Below are 18,392 nucleotides of genomic sequence, written 5' to 3'. Positions count from 1 at the left end.
CCTAAAACGTAAATAATTGATCAAATTTAAGACGGAATAAACTGTTTCCAATACCGGATAAAGACAACGTGAAGCGCCCTATAGTTCACGCCTATCAAAACAGTAGAGTCCACCTGGAGTGACACTTACAATGAATAGCACTACTTCTTCATTTCTCAAAAGAAAAACATCGAACAATTTCTAAATACTGTTGACAGCTAGTGGAAGCCATAGGAACTGCAACCAGGTTCCTAATAATAAGGGTATCCCATAGAAAACAAATGGAAGATCCTATGACCTCAATCTTTTTTCTCCCCTGGATGGTTTGTCCTCTGGGTTTCACCTGCCATATCAGTTCTATTATACTCACAGACATTATTTTAACAGTTTTAGAAACTTTAGAGTGTTTTCTATCCAAATATATCAATTATATGCATATCCTAGCATCTGGGCCTGAGTAACAGGCAGTTTACTTTGGGCATGCTTTTCATCCGGAGGTGAAAGAGAGAGGTTAACCCAAGAGAGGTTAATACCAGAGCACTTTAAAAGGAATAGTGTGCCATTTCAGATGCAACCACAATCTCTCAGCAGGGTATTGTGGATATAGGTTACACAAAACATCAACGAAACCCGCCGTTCAAAGTCCTAACAAGATCATTGACAAAACACAGTTTAAAGTCCTATTGTCAAATAAACACACATTCTGTTTATCGCTAGGTATCTAATAGAAACAAACAAAGAAGTGGGTGTTTCCTCATCAATTATACAAAACATTAGGAACACTAGCTCTTCCTATGACATAGCTGTCACCTGGATTCACCTGGTCAGTCTATGATCCTTTATTGATGTCACTTGTTAAATCCACTTCAAAATCAGTGCAGATGAAGGGAAAAAGACCAGTTAAAGAAGCATTTTTAAGCCAAGAGACATGGATTGTGTATGTGTGCCATTAAGTGCCTTTGAACGAGGTATGTTAGTAGGTGCCAAGCGCACCAGTTTGAGTGTGTCTAGAACTCCGACGCTGCTGGGATTTTTCCTGTGCGTATCAAAAATGGTCCAAACCCAAAGGACATCCAGCCAACTTGACACAACTTTGGAAAGCATTGAAGTCAACATGGGCCGTCATCCCTGTGGAATGCTTTCAACACCTTGTAGAGTCCACGCCCTGACAAATTGAGGCTGTTCTGAGGGCAAAAGGAGGTGAAACTCAATATTAAGAAGGTGTTCCTAATGTTTTGTACATGCAGTGTATAGTGAAGGTATAGCATTTGGTTACCTTGACAGTACTATGGGCATAGTTAGATATGGATAGGCAATGCTAGGCATCTGCCTAAGCAACTACAATCATCTGAGTGAATGAGCTGAGCAGGGTACATGTATGTGCGTTTGTGTGCGCTTGTCGTGCATTTGTGTGTGCGTGTGACGTGCGTCTCGGTGTTGTGTTTTTCACAGCAAATCCAACCAGCCAATCATAGGGCCTGCAGGAGTCATAAGGTTACAGATATAGGCACGATACACTGGTTACAATTTGATATTTTCTGGGGGCTAGTATCAACTCCTCCCTCCATTTCCCTGTCTAAATGTTCTTTCGGCAGTTCAGGTCTCATGGTGACAGTGTCATTCTCCCCCCACGGGAACGATACTGTGGTGCATTCCATTTCAAACCCCACACCACACATGTCAGTCAGTCCGTCCGTGGTTGCGTCCCAAATGGCACCCTATTCCCTATATAGTGCACTACCTGGGCCATTTTGGATGCGGACAGTATGGAACCACATTATCAGTCTGTGTCAAGAGGAGTGAAATTACACAACATCCATGCCTAGAGGTTAGCCTTAGCGGTTAACATATGACAATTACCAGACCAGAGCCCTGTCGTATTGATAGATAACCAGGGTTGTGTTCATTAGGCATTAACGGCAGAAAACGGACTACCTTGGCCTATCAAGTAACCTGTTGGGGATAGGGTGCAGTATTTGCACGGCCGGATAAAAAACGTACCCGATTTAATCTGGTTACTACTCCTGCCCAGTAACTAGAATATGCATATAATTGTTTGATTTGGATAGAAAACACCCTAAAGTTTCTAAAACTGTTTGAATGGTGTCTGTGAGTATAAGAGAACTCATTTGGCAGGCCAAAACCTGAGAAGATTCTAAACAGGAAGCGCTCTCTGACTATTTCTTGGCCTTCTTGATCATCTCTAACCAAAACAGGGGATCTCTGGCATAACGTGACATTTTCTAACGCTCCCATAGGCTCTCAGAAGGCGCCAGAACGATGAATGGTGGCTTTGCAGGCCCTGGCTGAAAAACATTAGCGCATTTGGATAGTGGTCGATCTGAGGACAATGAGACTGGAGGCGCGTGCACGAGCCGACACCATGTTTACTTTCTCTCTCTTTGAACGAAAACAACGACTCCTGGTCGGAATATTATCGCTTTTTTACGAGAAAACTCGCATAAAAATTGATTTTAAACAGCGTTTGACATGCTTCGAAGTACGGTAATGGAATATTTTGACATTTTTTGTCACGAAACGCGTCGGGCGCGTCACCCTTCTTTACCCTTCGGATAGTGTCTTGAACGCACGAACAAAACGCCGCTATTTGGATATAACTATGGATTATTTGGAACCAAACCAACATTTGTTATTGAAGTAGAAGTCCTGGGAGTGCATTCTGACGAAGAACAGCAAAGGTAATCAAACTTTTCTAATAGTAAATCGGAGTTTGGTGAGTACCACACTAGGTGGGTGTCAAAATAGCTAGCCTGTGATGGCCGGGCTATCTACTCAGAATATTGCAAAATGTGCTTTCACCGAAAAGCTATTTTAAAATCGGACATAGCGAGTGCATAAAGGAGTTCTGTATCTATAATTTTTTTAATAATTGTTATGTTTTTTGTGAACGTTTATCGTGATTAATTTAGTAAATTCACCGGAAGTGTTCGGTGGGAATGCTAGTCACATGCTAATGTAAAAAGCTGGTTTTTGATATAAATATGAACTTGATTGAACAAAACATGCATGTATTGTATAACATAATGTCCTAGGGTTGTCATCTGATGAAGATCATCAAAGGTGAGTGCTGCATTTAGCTGTCTTCTGGGTTTTGGTGACATTATATGCTGGCTTGAAAAATGGGTGTCTGATTATTTCTGGCTTGGTACTCTGCTGACATAATCTAATGTTTTCGGACAGTGTGGTTAGATTAACGAGAGTCTTGTCTTTAAATGGCTGTAAAATAGTCATATGTTTGAGAAATTGAAGTAATAGGATTTTTAAGGTTTTGAAAATCGCGCCACAGGCTGGCAGTGGCTGTTACGTAGGTGGGACGCAAGCGTCCCACCTAGCCCATAGAGGTTAACGAGAGTCTTGTCTTTAAAATGGTGTAAAATAGTCATATGTTTGAGAAATTGAAGTAATAGCATTTCTAGGGTATTTGAATATCGCGCCACGGGATTACACTGGCTGTTGAGTAGGTGGGACGCAAGCTAGCACTGCGGTGCAAGCGTCCCACCTAGCCCATAGAGGTTAAGAAAAGCTCAATTTCATTTTCCATTGTGTGCCCCGATGAACACGACCCCGGTGTTTTATTTTTAGCTGAAGGTAGTCTGTGGGAAATTATCTTTAAGGCGACTTCTGGACAGAGTTGATGGAAACCTATGCTTTGTGGCACATTTCTTCCAGAGCAGCTAAGACAAGAAAGTAACCTGAACCTTGTGAAGGGGCAAACCAAAACACTGGCTGCATCCCAAATGGCACCATATTCCCTTTATAATGCACTACTTTTGACTAGCTCTGCCTCCCGAGGGGCGCAGTGGTCTAAGGCACTGCACCGCAGTGCTAGCTAGAGATCCTGGTTCGAGTCCAGGCTCTGTCGCAGCCGGCCGCGACCGGGAGACCCATGGGGCGGCGCACAATTGGCGCAGCCTCGTCCGGGTTAGGGTCGGGCGCGATGCACGCTGACACAATCGCCAGGTGTACGGTGTTTCCTCCGACACATTGGTGCGGTTGGCTTCCGGGCTAAGCGGGCATTGTGTCAAGAAGCAGAGCGGCTTGGTTGGGTTGTGTTTCGGAGGACGCACGGCTCTCGACCTTTGCCTCTCCCAAGTCCGTATGGGATTTGCAGCCATATGACAAGACTGTAACTAGCAATTTTTTTTAAAGACTAGGGCTGTTACGGTGACCCTATTACTGCCACACCGGCGGTCACGAGTCATGACTGTAGTCAAATTCCACGAGACCGTTTAAATCACGAGGTCTGATGCTGCTGATGGTCATGCGTAGCCTACTGAACTTGCTAACTGCCTGGTACTCAGCACTCCATTGTCCCTCTAATCATTTTGACATCAATGCAAATGTAATCGAAAATCTAATCAAACACTTCATGAGAGCCCATGAGCTCATGTTGCGCAACATTTCTATAGGCTACGCAATTGCGAGAGAAAATAGAGTGATGGCCTCTATTAAAAATAGGAGGATCCCATCAGGTTTCTAGAGGCTAGGCCGACTATATTTATTTCTTATCTTTCCTAATATTAAGCACATTGCTTCTCTTTACAACAGGAGTAAAGCCTGGCTGGCATGAAAATGAATCACGGGAAAAGCGTCCTCCATTCGCTATTTAAGTGCATAGATGTCATGCATTTTCTTCCCCCTGCCTGTTTCGAGACAGTTGCATGATAATGGTCCATTCTAAATCAAAACAAATTTCACATATATTATTTAGTATATGTAAAGACAAGATTAAATCAGGAACAGTCTGATGGGTGACAACATTAGCCTATCACTTGTGAATGATATATTATCACTTATGAATGATGCCCAGCGAGGCAAGAAACAGCACATGCCTATTTTTTTGCACCTTTTTCAAATCATAGTCGCACACCTCATGTAGCCTAACCCATTGGCCTAAATGTTTTATTAAGGTTTGTATCACAACTAAAAAGTGGCCAAATAACTTCTTAAAATTAAGCACATTCATCTGCTTTACAACAGGTGTAGAGCTTAACTGGCATGGTTTCAAGTTTGGGGAAAATAATTTTCACCATAAAAATGCACCTTTAGAATAAAAGCATAACATGCATAATCACATTTGCGGTACCTTTTGAGAAGGGTGTTTTCCTGTTAATTGATTGCATTATGGAACATTCACCCTTATAGCCTACTGCCGTGTGCGCATTGCTGCGCTTATGTGAAGAAATAGCCTAATAGTTTATCAACATTTTAAGCTAAACATTCTGATCTGTTGCATCAGCCTAATTGCTTAAAAAAGTTGTAAACGTTTTTGGGATGCTAGTGGTAGTATTAATTTGGGATCTATCGCATCCCACAACTGTCCCAGAATATGTTTGGAATATTACTTTCTCACACAGAATAGGTCAACTTTTGTACTATGGTGGATAGTAGATTGACATACGCTGCTATGTCAATCTACTATCCCCCATTGTACAAAAGTTGATAGGCTAGTGTTTTTGCTGTTTGTTAGGCCTACTCATCTTGTTGGCTGACGAAAAGTAAATGTGGACAGTTCTTCCAATATCTTAAATGTATGCCTCGGAATTGGATAAGGACATTTGCAGGATTTTTTTAGGGGGTATTACAGCCACACAAAGGGGATGCAGCTGGGAAATTCGAGGCATAATCAAGTGCTTGTGAAATTGTGAATGAGAGACTGATGAAGTGTGTACAGCCTGCGCAAATAAAGCAGAGCTCATGACTTTCATGCAACTTTTTCATGCAAATCATCATTAGAGTCGCATCATGCAGCCTTAGAAGGTATTAAAAATCAAAACATATAGCCCAACCTTTGTATCACAACTAAAGTTACATAAATAACTCTAAATTAAGCATAGGTCTGTTTCTTTGTTAACTGCTGAACACAGAATAGCCACATGTGCGCACTCCCTCAAATAGTTTGGAGAAAATATCCTTTCTATTTTCTTAAGCTATGTTCAATTGTATTCTTCATATATTCTTATATGAAATAAATTATATAAATTAATAGCACGGTATTCAAAGAAAATCTTGACTGCTAAATGAACTAGTGTTAATTAACAGCCATATGGCATAGCAAGATCAAGGCCTAACATAAGGACAACTCAGCGTATGCTATTCTGTTCTTCTGAAATAGACTACATTTTCTTCATATCATGTTTCTTTACACCGGTTTAAAATTAATGGATTTATTGTGATGGTGTAGGCTATATTATATGGATTTATTAAACTGTTTAAATGTAGATGTTCCAAATGTGTGCATTAGTGGCTTGTAGGCTGTGTGTGGAAGCCAGGAAATTCTAAAATGTGTTTATGTTAATTAACGGTCAATTTAGAAAAAATAAACGCACACCTATAAAGGTGAGGTGCTGGCTAGCGGAGTAGAAAACTAGAAAATAAGGGAAAGCCGCACACTCTAAGAGCTCAGATGCAAAAATTGAATAACCAACGTTTCGACAGCAAAGCTGTCTTCATCAGGGTATCATCAAACACTGCGAGTGTTTGTGATGATACCCTGATGAAGACAGCTTTGCTGTCGAAACGTTGGTTATTCAATTTTTGCATCTGAGCTCTTAGAGTGTGCGGCTTTCCCTTATTTTATAATTAACGGTCAATTACCAGCAGTTATTTCCTTGACAATCATCGGCTGACAAAATGTCATGACTGCCACAGCCCTAGATGAGACCCACATGGCCCATTAGGCCTATTCGTGGACAGTAAACGTAGCCTACACACAGACCCATTTTCAAACACCACAGTAAACAGTTGGACGGCTGAAACCAATTAAAAAGGAACAGTTAGGTTAGTATCTGAAAGGAGACTTAAAGGGACATCACATGGCTCTCTCAGTGGTGAACTCCGACTCATAAGAAGATCAGAGAAGATTGAAGGATAAAGGGAGTCACCCGACCATGTTGTCGTTTTATCATTACGGTTCCTTGAATTAAGTTAATGGTTATATTTAGGGCACACAATAGCATGGGATACTTTTCCCAAAAACAACATTCCATATACCTCTCTCCGGCTTTCTGTACTTTCACTGACTTCACAACTAATGTTTTGCAACAGAAAACAAAACGATCTGCGCTCTTATGGGACAAGTCATGAAGTACCACTCTGTTTCTCAAAAGGTTTTCTCCCAACTGAACACAACCCTGGTGTAGAATACTAGTGTGTCAAACAGAGAAAGATTACATTGGGGTGTGTGAATGTTCCATTGTGTTTAAACTACAGAGCATTGTTAGCCGTATAAACATTTCAGGCAAACTGACTGACCAAGTGAGGGAGGTAAACTACGGGAGCATCTCAATAGTCTAAAGCAGTTGACCTTCTCATCTCCTTTCTCTCATCCACTCTGATTCAAAATAACTGGACTGATGGAAGGAAACACATTGACCCGCCAAGTTGCTAGACTATTGAACTGCAACATAAGATACCGCATGGAACACACAAGGAATTTTCAGACACCGCACAAGGAATAATAATGAGGCTTTTCCATGCAGTTCCACCATGCAGTCACTATAGGACGTGGAGGGGGGAAAAAAAGCATAATGCAAAGTAGGATGCAAAGCAAGATGGATGCCGTCGATACAAGCATCATTTCCCTGTGGGACGGTCCAGCAAAATGAATGACCAGTCTGTGTCACACACATCACCAGGTTGAAACAGACAGACAGGGGAGCAGCAATGGCTAGAAATAGACATTTTGCAAATGGGATTTCAGGTATTGGGAACCGCAGTTTTAAAAAGGTCTGCAGCACACCTGCTCTCTTTCAAGTAACACAACACAACCATTCACACTTTGTTAGAAAAAAATGCTTAGGACACAGAAAGGAAATTGAATATGAGAGACAAAAAAAGAGCGAGTGGAAAGCAGGAATTGGGTAATGAGTCAGTAGTAAATGGAGGATAACAATGTCACCAGGACATTGATATCCATACCCTCTCAAGAGGATAGTATTTTGACAGCAAACACTAACCTGTCCGTCTTTGTGTAAACTGAGTGTATTTGGGACGGCGGGTAGCCTAGTGGTTAGAGCGTTGGGCCAGTAACCGAAAGGTTGCTAGATCACATCCCCGAGCTGACAAGGTAAAAATGTCATTCTGCCCCTGAACAAGGCAGTTAACCCACTGTTCCTAGGCCGTAATTGTAAATAAGAATTTGTTCTTAACTGACTTGCCTAGTTAAATAAAAGGTGAAATAAAAATTAACAGGGCAACAGGGAAGCAGCCTAACAGGACAGGGCATATCTATTGGTCTAGGTGAGGGGTCAAAGGTCATACTCGTGCTGCACACCAAGGGAATTGTGGGAGCTGGGTTGTAACAAAACATTATGCAAATTTGGTGAGAAATACACAAAGGCTCAAACAACTTACACAAGCACCATAAGTGAATAAAACTAAGGTAAATTGGAGGTAAAGATAGTGATGGAGTGGAATATAAAAGAGCTCTGCTCTGTGTGTTGTCTACTACACTCCAGCTCTGCCACCATCCCCCCTACTGACTGGGAGTGGCAAGGGGACGCGCCAGAGCCGAGGCCATGTAATCCTATTAATAGTTGATCGGTTGAGTTAGCCCGCCTCGGTCAGTCTTGTCATAAACATCTGATATGTGGCCGTCACAAATGGACAGACAAATTAAACGCTGAAATAGGACTACACAAACACACAGAGGCTGGGCAATGTATCAATCGAACCATCATTGTGGGTAAGAATCTGTAAGGATCAAATTCTGTCCCTCTCCATTCCAGTTTACTGTAGACCAGGTAGAGTACTGGCTGGCTAGCTGGCTGACAAGCTGACTGGCTGACCAGCGTTACACATTAAGACCACTTTATTTTAATTAAAGGCTGAGCGAAGCAGCTGCCAGAAACAGAGAGGCCAATACATTTTCTGATTAGGGTCAGGGCCCGGTGTACTCAGGCTGGCCTGCGAAGAACCCTCAGGAACACGTGTTTCAGAAAGAACTCATATGCTCAACTGTGCAAGGTAAGCACTGAGAGGGATGGAGGGAGGAAGCACATGGTAAGATGTCTGCTTTAAGTGAGAACTTCCAAATTCGTAAGATGTACTTACAACGATTATCCTTGAACATATCAAAATAATTTATATAACATGAATCAACATGTTGTTGTCGACAATTGTTGATCCGTTGTTGTGGTGATATTCCTGTGAACATGCTATGGAGGGATATTAAAACCTTCATCATACAGTGGGAGAGACCTAGCAGGCTGATTAAATGCTCTGTTTTTAGGACAAAGACAAGCCTTGTTTTAAGACTAATGGTGAACATGTTGTTATCCTGTGGCCTAGGCTAATGTTCCACATGACCCCTCTCTGGTTCAGGTTGATATGCTGATCGCCTGAAACACCCTTCGAAATAATTCCAGACCTCAGGGCCTTGATGTCTACAGGTTGTGGTTAACTAAACACACTTCAGACATCATGGGTAAACAGCATTCTTGTCAATTGTTAAAACTACGGCGTACTGAAAAAGATAATATGCCATTTAACAGACGCTTTTATCCAAAGGGACTTACAGTCATGAGTTTAGTTATTTTACGCACAGGTGGTCCCGGGAATCAAACCCACTATCCTGGCATTGCAGGCGCCATGCTCTACGTCAAGCTCAATGTGACATCCCTGGTTAAGGAATACATTTAAATAAAAATGTTACATTCAAAGACTATCACTGGGAAAGAAATTTTACATTTGGGGTTTGAATATAACAATTTTGATATACATCCACCAAGCTTTGAAAGCATCAGTTATGAGACACACATACAGTGCATTCAGAAATGCCTTACTTACATAAGTATTCAGACCCTTTGCTATGAGATTCAAAACTGAGCTCAGTTGCATTGATCATCCTTGGGATGTTTCTACAACTTGATTGGCGTCCACCTGTGGTAAATTCAATTGATTGGACATGATTTGGAAAGGCACACACCCATCTATATAAGGTTCTACAGTTGACAGTGCATGTCAGAGCAATAATCAAGCAATGAGGTTCGAGACAGGATTGTGTCGAGGCACAGATCTGGGGAAAGGTACCCAAAAAAAGTATTCAGCATTGAAGGTCCCCAAGAACACAGTAGCTTCCATCACTCTTAAAATGGAAGAAGTTTGGAACTAGCAAGACTCTTCCTAGAGCTGGCCGCCTGGCCAAACTGAGCAATCGGGGGAGAAGGGCATTGATCAGGGAGTTGACCAAGAACCCGATGGTCACTCTGACAGAGCTCCAGAGTTCCTCTGTGGAGATTGGAGAGCCTTCCAGAAGGACAACCATGTCTTCAGCACTCCACCAATCAGGCCTTTATGGTAGAGTGGCCAGACGGAAGCCACTCCTCAGTAAAAGGCACATGACAGCCTGCTTTTTCACCCTAAGGTGAAGCATGGTGGTGGCAGCATCATGCTGTGGGGATGTTTTTCAATGACAGGGACTGAGAGACTAGTGAGGATGGAGGCAAAGATGAACAGAGCAAAGTACAGAGAGATCTTTGATGATCAGGACCTCAGACTGAGGCGAAGGTTCACCTTCCAACAGGACAACGACCCTAAACACACAGCCAAGACAACGCAGGAATGGCTTCTGGACAAGTCTCTCAATGTCCTTGAGTACCCCAGCCAGAGCCCGGACTTGAACCCAATCGAACATCTCTGGAGAGACTTGAAAATAGTTGTGCAGTGACGGTCCCCTTCCAACCTGACAGAGCTTGAGAGGATCTGCAGAGAAGAATGAGAGAAACTCCCCAAATACAGGTGTGCCAAGCTTGTAGGGTCATACCAAATAAGACTCGAGTCTGTAATCGCTGCCAAGGGTGCTTCAACAAAGTACTGAGTAAAGGGTCTGAATACTTATGGAAATGTGATAGTTTATTTTTTATAAATTTGCAAATTTCTAAAAACCGTTATTTGCTTTGTCATTATGGAGTATTGTGTGTAGATTGAGAAGAAAACATTTTTCTAGGCCATTTTAGAATAAGGCTCTAACAAAGTGTGGAAAAAGTCAAAGGGTCTGAATACTTTCCGAATGCACTGTATAGTGTGAATGTCGCTTTAGATAAATGCTATGACCTGATTTTGTATAGCTCATGAAGGATCTGTAAAACGGGTAGGTAGGTGGTCCTGATTCTACCATCTGTGTGCAACAGTTACCTCAGACAGAGACAGAAAGAGAGAGGGACTATGGTGGACCAGGGGCCATCCCAGAACAGAGCACAGCAGGGATCATCTACTGACCTATAAGTGCCCACAGAGCCACAGCATAATGACATCCTAAGCTTTAACATGAATACCCTTCCCATCATAGACCAAGGTTAGGTTCAGTAGGGCACACCGTAGCAAAATGTTTTGCAACGGAAAATGAAAATCGGTCTGTTTGGCCAAGTTCAGGTAGTAGCACTTTGTTTTATTGTGTTTGAAAACATTTTCAACCTCACTGAACACAACCCTGCATTTACATGGTGTAAGCATGTGCTAGCTAGAGGCAAGTGCACACTTAGGGCAGAAGGGTAGAGAGTCAGGATGCAGCGCTAGATCCTCCACACCTATTGACTCAGTCTCACACCCAACCCAAGACACACTGAGGAGAAGAACATGAGTCATAATTATGAACAGGCCCCAGCTCTAGTAAGGCAGAATTACAGAGCTATAAAGCAGCGACAGGTTTCAAGCGCACTGAACAAACAAGATATGTTTTTATAACCTTTGTTCACTGGGATCTCTGTTTTATCTTAGGAATTCTGAGAGAGAGAGGAAAGCAGAAGTAGGCTAATCAATATTTTTCATGAATTCCATATTTAACCAGGGAAGTCACATTGAGTTTGACATAGATTTGAAAGACAAAACCCCATGCTCTCTGTTCACCCATTCCAGTGAGTTGCTCTCTCGCTCTCTTGTATGATATGACCCCTCTGTACACAAACTAATTTAGCTATTATTCAATTTTTACAGAGAGAACAGATATCAATAGTTTGCTAGATGTCCGACAAAACTATAGACATCTTAGTGTGTGTGTGTGTGCGCTTATTGGCATTAATTCAGTCAGGGTACGTCGGGGATTATGAACTCGTCAAACCTCAGCTGCTTGCAGACACACACACACAAACTTGAGCAGCCATTGCGTGAACAGTGAGCCAGAGGAGCCTTTCTACCAATCAGCAGGTTAAATCAGGGGTTCCCAAATTGTTTCACTCAGGCTCCCCATCCAGCCTTGGGGAACACAGTCAAGAGTGCGTGTGTGTGACTTTGACCAGAGGGTGGGAGGGCGTGGCTGGTTGGTTGAGCAGGCTGGCTGTTGATGCATGAAGAGGAGGCAGAGAGACAAACAGAACAGTGCAGCAGGAGCCTCAACCTGTACCCAAGGCCACAGATTGCAGAACACATGACACATACGCCATGTTGCTAAAGTACAATCAAGCTTGTGTGTGTCATTCCATAACCAAATTTAAGCCCTGTGTGTGTGTACTCCCAAGCTCATTTCATTATCCCTGGCTAGCCGGGGAATCGGGGACCTTTGTTTACATTTAAGGAATGTGAAGGAAGGTCATCGTTACATGGTTTCCAAATGAAGCCATTTTTGACCAAGATGGGCCTGGTTCTTCACTGTTTACTATGTGTAGTAAAATGTCTTGTGTAGTAGGACTATGCCTTATGAATTAATCAAGTGTCCTGGGCTGTGGCTAGGTTTGACCAATAAGAGAGCTTATGTATAGTAAGAGAGAGTACTCCATATGCCCTCCCAGGCCCACGCCCCTGCCCAGTCATGTGAAATCCATATATTAGGGCCTAATGAATTTATTTCAATTGACTGATTTCCTTATATGAACTGTAACTGTAATCGTTGAAATTGTTGCGTTTATATATTTTTGTTCAGGGGAGGGTAGGCGGCCTATATAAAACATAATGAAACTAAAACGGGTTTCGTTTAAATTGTGTAGTAGGCGTAAATCCAACAAAAGGATTGTCTTTAAGTGGGTGTGTATGCGCGTCATCGAAATCGCACGGGTGGTTTCAGTAGCCTCCACGCTCCCAGTCTACTACCATTATTATAGAGAAATAGACCCTCCTCTATACCTCCTGTTATATTATATTTGGATACATTATTAAAATCTCACGTTATTTGTTCAGCAGTTGACCTGACAATAGCCTATGCGTTTGTCAGTGGTGAACACTCGGTTCAGGTCAGGATATTTTACAGCCCAGTCCCTGAGTTGCTCGCCAGCCAAAATGAAATTGGTTCGATACATTATTTGTGATTGAAATTAGGCAAGCTGTCAAAACGATGCCTCATCACCATTCGCTAGGGGGGGGGGGCCTCAATGCACCAGTCGAATTTGGCAAGCAGCGAGCTGGATCTTAAATCGGCTTAAATCAACTACTGTAGATCAAATAGGCTGCTGTGATCCAAACAAAACAGTGCGTCTGTTTTTAGGATGTTGTAAGGATATATTTTCGAAGTTATACAATATTCAGGTATAACACGTGAATCTGAGGAAGGACCGCTATTCGGGTTAAATGGGGTGCTGAATAGGACTACATACCACACACGCGCTGTCCCACCTCATGTACTGTAGGCTATTACTCTTTGTGTGGCCAAAATCGCTGAGTTTACACAGCGCGCAGTCAGTTCACCTTCACGCACACGCTTTTCATTACACTGACAGTCAGGGAACAATGCTGGATTACATAGGAGGGAGGGGATGTAGGAAAAACATAGAACAACACATTATAAACGTTTGGCTACAATAGCCTAGGCCACATACCTGCATTGCCGTAAGATATAGCCAAGAGCCATCCCACACTTGCGCATATTTTTGCCCTGGTACAATCATACAGATCCAAAGGTTTTATGTCCGGGACTACAAAAGTCTTCCTCGTCGCGTTGGAGTCCACCATAGCAAGTCCGCAGACAGGCCGTGATAATGGGAGGGGGATAGAGACCTAGAAAAATAGTTGGTGGCGAAATAAGCTTCAAATCAAGCATTCATTATTTTATTTCTCCTATTTCATAACACTGGGGCTGAGGATGTGGGTAAGCGTTTTCTCAGGAACTATCCTGACACTATGGGCCCCAGCTCAGGATATATCCCGTTTCTCTCCTGATTCCAGACAAAAAAAAATGGTCATAAAATGAAGGCGCGCGCGGTCTTAAAGCCCTACAGAAGTTCCCAACACATCGGGTTATACATTTTTTAAAAAAAAAGCATATTATTTCCCGTTTCGCCGTCCGCATTGCTAACTTTTGGTTAGCGCTCTACAGTAGGCTACAGAGCCCGGCCGATGACTGATTTCCAGGTGCTCCACAATGGCATCACTCACTCAGCCCACTGGCCAATCGTGTTTGAGGAAGAGTGAAGGGGCGGGATCTTAGTCGTGTGAACGCGACCAGCAGGTAGAGGTATGATGACAGCTCTCGAGACAGGTGCATTAGGTTGGTGAAACTTGCCGTGTTGAGTTGAGCAAGTAGCCAACAGGAGGTTTTAGCTACAGGAGGTTTTCATACACTTGTCTCCTAATATTGTCCTCTGACCATGAAACATACCATACAGGTAAAAGAAAACGCCAACAACGATGCATTTTTAGAATTATATGCCATGTAGGCTTTTACGTTTTAATTAAACAGGTGCATAATTGGCCTAGGTGCGATAAATTATAATGCAAGTAGGCCTACTCTGTGGGGTGTTGAACAAAAAGTAGCCCATCAAATAAGCAACTTTTATCAAAATAAAACACATGGACTGCCACAAACCCCAAAATTGTACTAAAATAAACATTGTACTAAAATAAACATGTGAAATAGGAGACTATGCCTTGATTTCTTTTCTTTCCACTTTCCAGTCAACGCTCAAGCTTTGCAAACCACACAGAAAACACAGAATTCTCAGCAGGCACACAGATCTCCCAATCACATCACGGCCTTGAAAGTTCCAAGAGCTCTTTCAGCATCCCTCAGCAGTCACATTGTTCTGTGTCCCAAAAGGTACTCTATTCCTTATATAGTGCACTACTTTCAACCAGGGCCCATAAGGTTCTGATCAAAAGTAAAACACTATGTATGGACAAGGGTGTCATTTGGGACGTAGCCTGTGAGAGGATTACCTCAACTATTTTAATCTAATTATAGTAGAGAAGAATGCTAAGGCCTATTTATTTTCCATTCCAGGGTTATTCCCTTCTCTGAATAACTAATCGATCACTAAAAACAGAAGATGGAAGAGAATGCTAGGTCTATTTCTTTTTCCGTTCTAGGGTTATTCATTTCCCTCCATAACAATACAAACTAATCAGTAAAAAACTGGCTTAAGGATTAGTTTAGGCAGAAGTTTAAACTATATAACTTTGGGCTAGAATACACAACATACTGCTCAGATCCAGTCTTAGATGCGACGTGTTTTCCTAATTCCTAAGAATTTTTGAATGCCCGCTAGAGCGAGTGCTAAACAGTTTTTAATCAAAAACAATAAACCAGGGAGCATGACAAGGCTGTAAAATATGGCTCTTGTTGCTTACTACAACTCCCAGTTCCAGTATCAATTAAATATTCCCTATTCACCCAGCGTAACTAATCCCTCTGTTTTTCTAGGGCAGTAAACTCCTCTTTCTCTTTCTGCAGCAAAGCACTACTGCACAGATCCTGTCAGTCATGGTGTTGGACTTACAGTAAGAGTTATGTCAGCAGTTTACACATCAATTTCATAGAACCATTGTGAACAGACTCAAATGTCATGCGGGTTGAAATAATCGCAATGCCAAGACATACAACAGACTCAAAAATATGCACAAGTGTGGGGTGGTAGTGGTGGAGTAGGGGCTTAAGGGCACACAGTGTGTTGTGAAATCTGTGAATGCATTGTTTTGCTTTTAAAATTCTATGAACTGCCTTAATTTTGCTGGAGCCCAGGAAGAGTAGCTGCGCTAATGGGGATCCATAAAAATACAATACTGTAGCAAACAGTAATTTCAACAGTAGAAAGAGTGCCACCGTGTTGCCAATGCTAGTTTTGCTTTAATGCATCACTACATCAAGAAGGAGCACTACTAGATCTTTGTACGTTGAAGGCGCTCTTTGGTTAAGGGGTTAATTTGACATAAAGAACAAGGAGGACCAAGGCCCTCATACAGAGCATGTTCAATAGAAAATCTTAAAAACTACAGTACCTGACAAAACTTGTGCCAAAACACGTCAGAAGTTTTTACAATTTTGTTCTATTGAACATGCCACCGTAACTTAAACATTTTAACTTTATGAAGTGTGCCTTGGTCCTCATGTTTAGAAGGAAATGGAGCATTTACATTGTTTCTAGAATAAGGAGTATTTAAATTTTATTCACAAATCTCATTTTTATTCACTGATCTAGTGCAGACTTGACAATTTATGAATGTAGAGCAAAACACTTACAGTCGACAACATACAGTGGCAAGAAAAAGTATGTGAACCCTTTGGAATTACTTGGATTTCGGCATAAATTAGTAATCAAATTTGATCTGATCTTCATCTAAGTCACAATAATAGACAAACAGTGTGCTTAAACTAATAACACACAAATGATTGTATTTTCTTGTCTATATTGAATACGTCATTTAAACATTCACAGTGTAGGTTGGAAAAAATATGAACCCCTAGGCTAATGACTTCTCAAAAAGCTATTGCAGTCAGGAGTCAGCTAACCTGGAGCCCAATCAATGAGACGAGATTGGAGATGTTGGTTAGAGCTGCCTTGCCCTATAAAAAAAACTCACAAAGTTTGCTATTCACAAGAAGCATTGCCTGATGTGAACCATGCCTCGAACAAGAGATCTCAGAAGTGATCTCGAACAAAAGAGATCTCAGTGCCTTCCATCAGGACCCGCGTTGATCATGGTGGGGTGGTGCCTTCCATCAGGACCCTCGTTGATCATGGTGGAGTGGTACCTTCCATTAGGACCATTGAGAAAAAGCCCTAGTAGTTGTAGTAAAAAAATATATAAAAAAATATAAAAAAATCTCAGAAGACCTAAGATTAAGAATTGTTGACTTGCATAAAGCTGGAAAGGGTTACAAACGTATCTCTAAAAGCCTTGAGTTCATCAGTCCACGGTAAGACAAATTGTCTATAAATGGTGAAAGTTCAGCACTGTTGCTACTCTCCTTAGGGGTGGCCGTCCTGCAAAGATGACTGCAATAGCACAGCGCAGAATGCTCAATGAGGTTAAGAAGACTTACCAGCTAAAGACTTACAGAAATCTCTGGAACATGCTAACATCTCTGACGGGTCAACGATACGTAAAACACTAAACAAGAATGGTGTTCATGGAAGGAACCATGGAAGCAGCCACAGCTGTCCAAAAAAAAAATAATTCATGCACATTGAAGTTTACAAAAGTACACCAGGACGGTCCACAGCGCTACTGGCAAAATATTTTGTGGACAGATGAAACTACAGTTGAGTTGTTTGGAAGGAACACACAACACTATGTGTGGAGAAAAAAGGCACAGCACACCAACATCAAAACGTCATCCCAACTGTAAAGTATTTACAGTTGGGATGACGTTTTGATGTTGGTGTGCTGTGCCTTTTTTCTCCACACATAGTGTTGTGTGTGGGGGAGCATCATGGTTTGGGCTGCTTTGCTGCCTCAGGGAATGCACAGCTTGCTATCATCGACAGAAAAATGAATTCCTAAGTTTATCAAGACATTTTGCAGGAGAATGTTGGGCTTTCTGTCCGCCAATTGAAGCTCAACAGAAGTTGGGTGATGCAACAGGACAACGACCCAAAACACAGAAGTAAATGACTTCAACAGAAGAAAATACGCCTTCTTGGAGTGGCCCAGTCAGAGTCCTGACCTCAACCTGATTGAGATGCTGTTGCATGACCTCAAGAGAGCAGTTCACACCCCCCAAGTATATTGCTTAACTGAAACAGTTTTGTAAAGAGGAATGGTCCAAAATTCCTCCTGACCGTTATGCAGGTCTGATTCGCAACTACAGAAAACATTTGGTTGAGGTTATCCACCCTGCACTGTGAATGTTTATATGGTGTGTTCAATAGACATGAAAACGTATAATTGTTTGTGTGTTATTAGTTTAAGCAGACTGTGTTTGTCTGTTGTTGTGACTGAGATGAAGATCAAATTTTATGACCAATTTATGCAGAAACCCAGGTATTTCCAAAGTGTTCACATACTTTTTCTTGCCACTGTAGAAAAGATCAATGACAAAGTTCACATTCCATACAATCTATTTTCATCATACATTTTACAGGGGTTGAAAAGGCTCCATTCGTAGACCATGGAGCTCGTCTGTGATGCCATGTCTATGGGACAGATACCATCCCAACATTCTGTATTCAATCTTCTCCTTCTTTCAGCCCTCCAAAGACAGCAGTGGGGACAGTCTTTTGTTCCAGCTGCACCTCTGGAGACAAACA

The 18,392-nt window shown here is 42.0% G+C and overlaps 2 protein-coding genes across 4 annotated transcripts in view; both read right to left on the bottom strand.

The window, feature by feature from the left end:
- LOC106607545 (calmodulin-regulated spectrin-associated protein 3) overlaps positions 1 to 14,296 on the bottom strand; it is a 57,690-nt gene extending 43,394 nt beyond the window's left edge. For 2 of the 3 annotated variants that reach the window (XM_014204578.3, XM_014204581.3), the window contains exon 1: positions 13,746 to 14,296. In XM_014204578.3, the coding sequence (XP_014060053.3) occupies positions 13,746 to 13,878 (133 nt within the window). In that variant the 5' untranslated portion in view covers positions 13,879 to 14,296. The remainder of the gene's footprint in view (positions 1 to 13,745) is intronic. The other variant, XM_014204580.3, reaches the window with a different exon arrangement.
- Positions 14,297 to 14,556: 260 nt separating this feature from the next.
- LOC106607544 (pre-mRNA-splicing factor SYF1) overlaps positions 14,557 to 18,392 on the bottom strand; it is a 29,538-nt gene continuing 25,702 nt past the window's right edge. Inside the window, exon 19 of the mRNA XM_014204577.3 lies at positions 14,557 to 18,379. Within this exon, the coding sequence (XP_014060052.1) occupies positions 18,312 to 18,379 (68 nt within the window). The 3' untranslated portion in view covers positions 14,557 to 18,311. The remainder of the gene's footprint in view (positions 18,380 to 18,392) is intronic.

The sequence above is a fragment of the Salmo salar genome, chromosome 06 (genome assembly GCF_965601325.2).
Source record: "Salmo salar chromosome 06, fSalSal1, whole genome shotgun sequence".
Classification (NCBI taxonomy): domain Eukaryota; kingdom Metazoa; phylum Chordata; class Actinopteri; order Salmoniformes; family Salmonidae; genus Salmo; species Salmo salar.
This window is presented reverse-complemented; position numbering and strand designations above follow the sequence as displayed.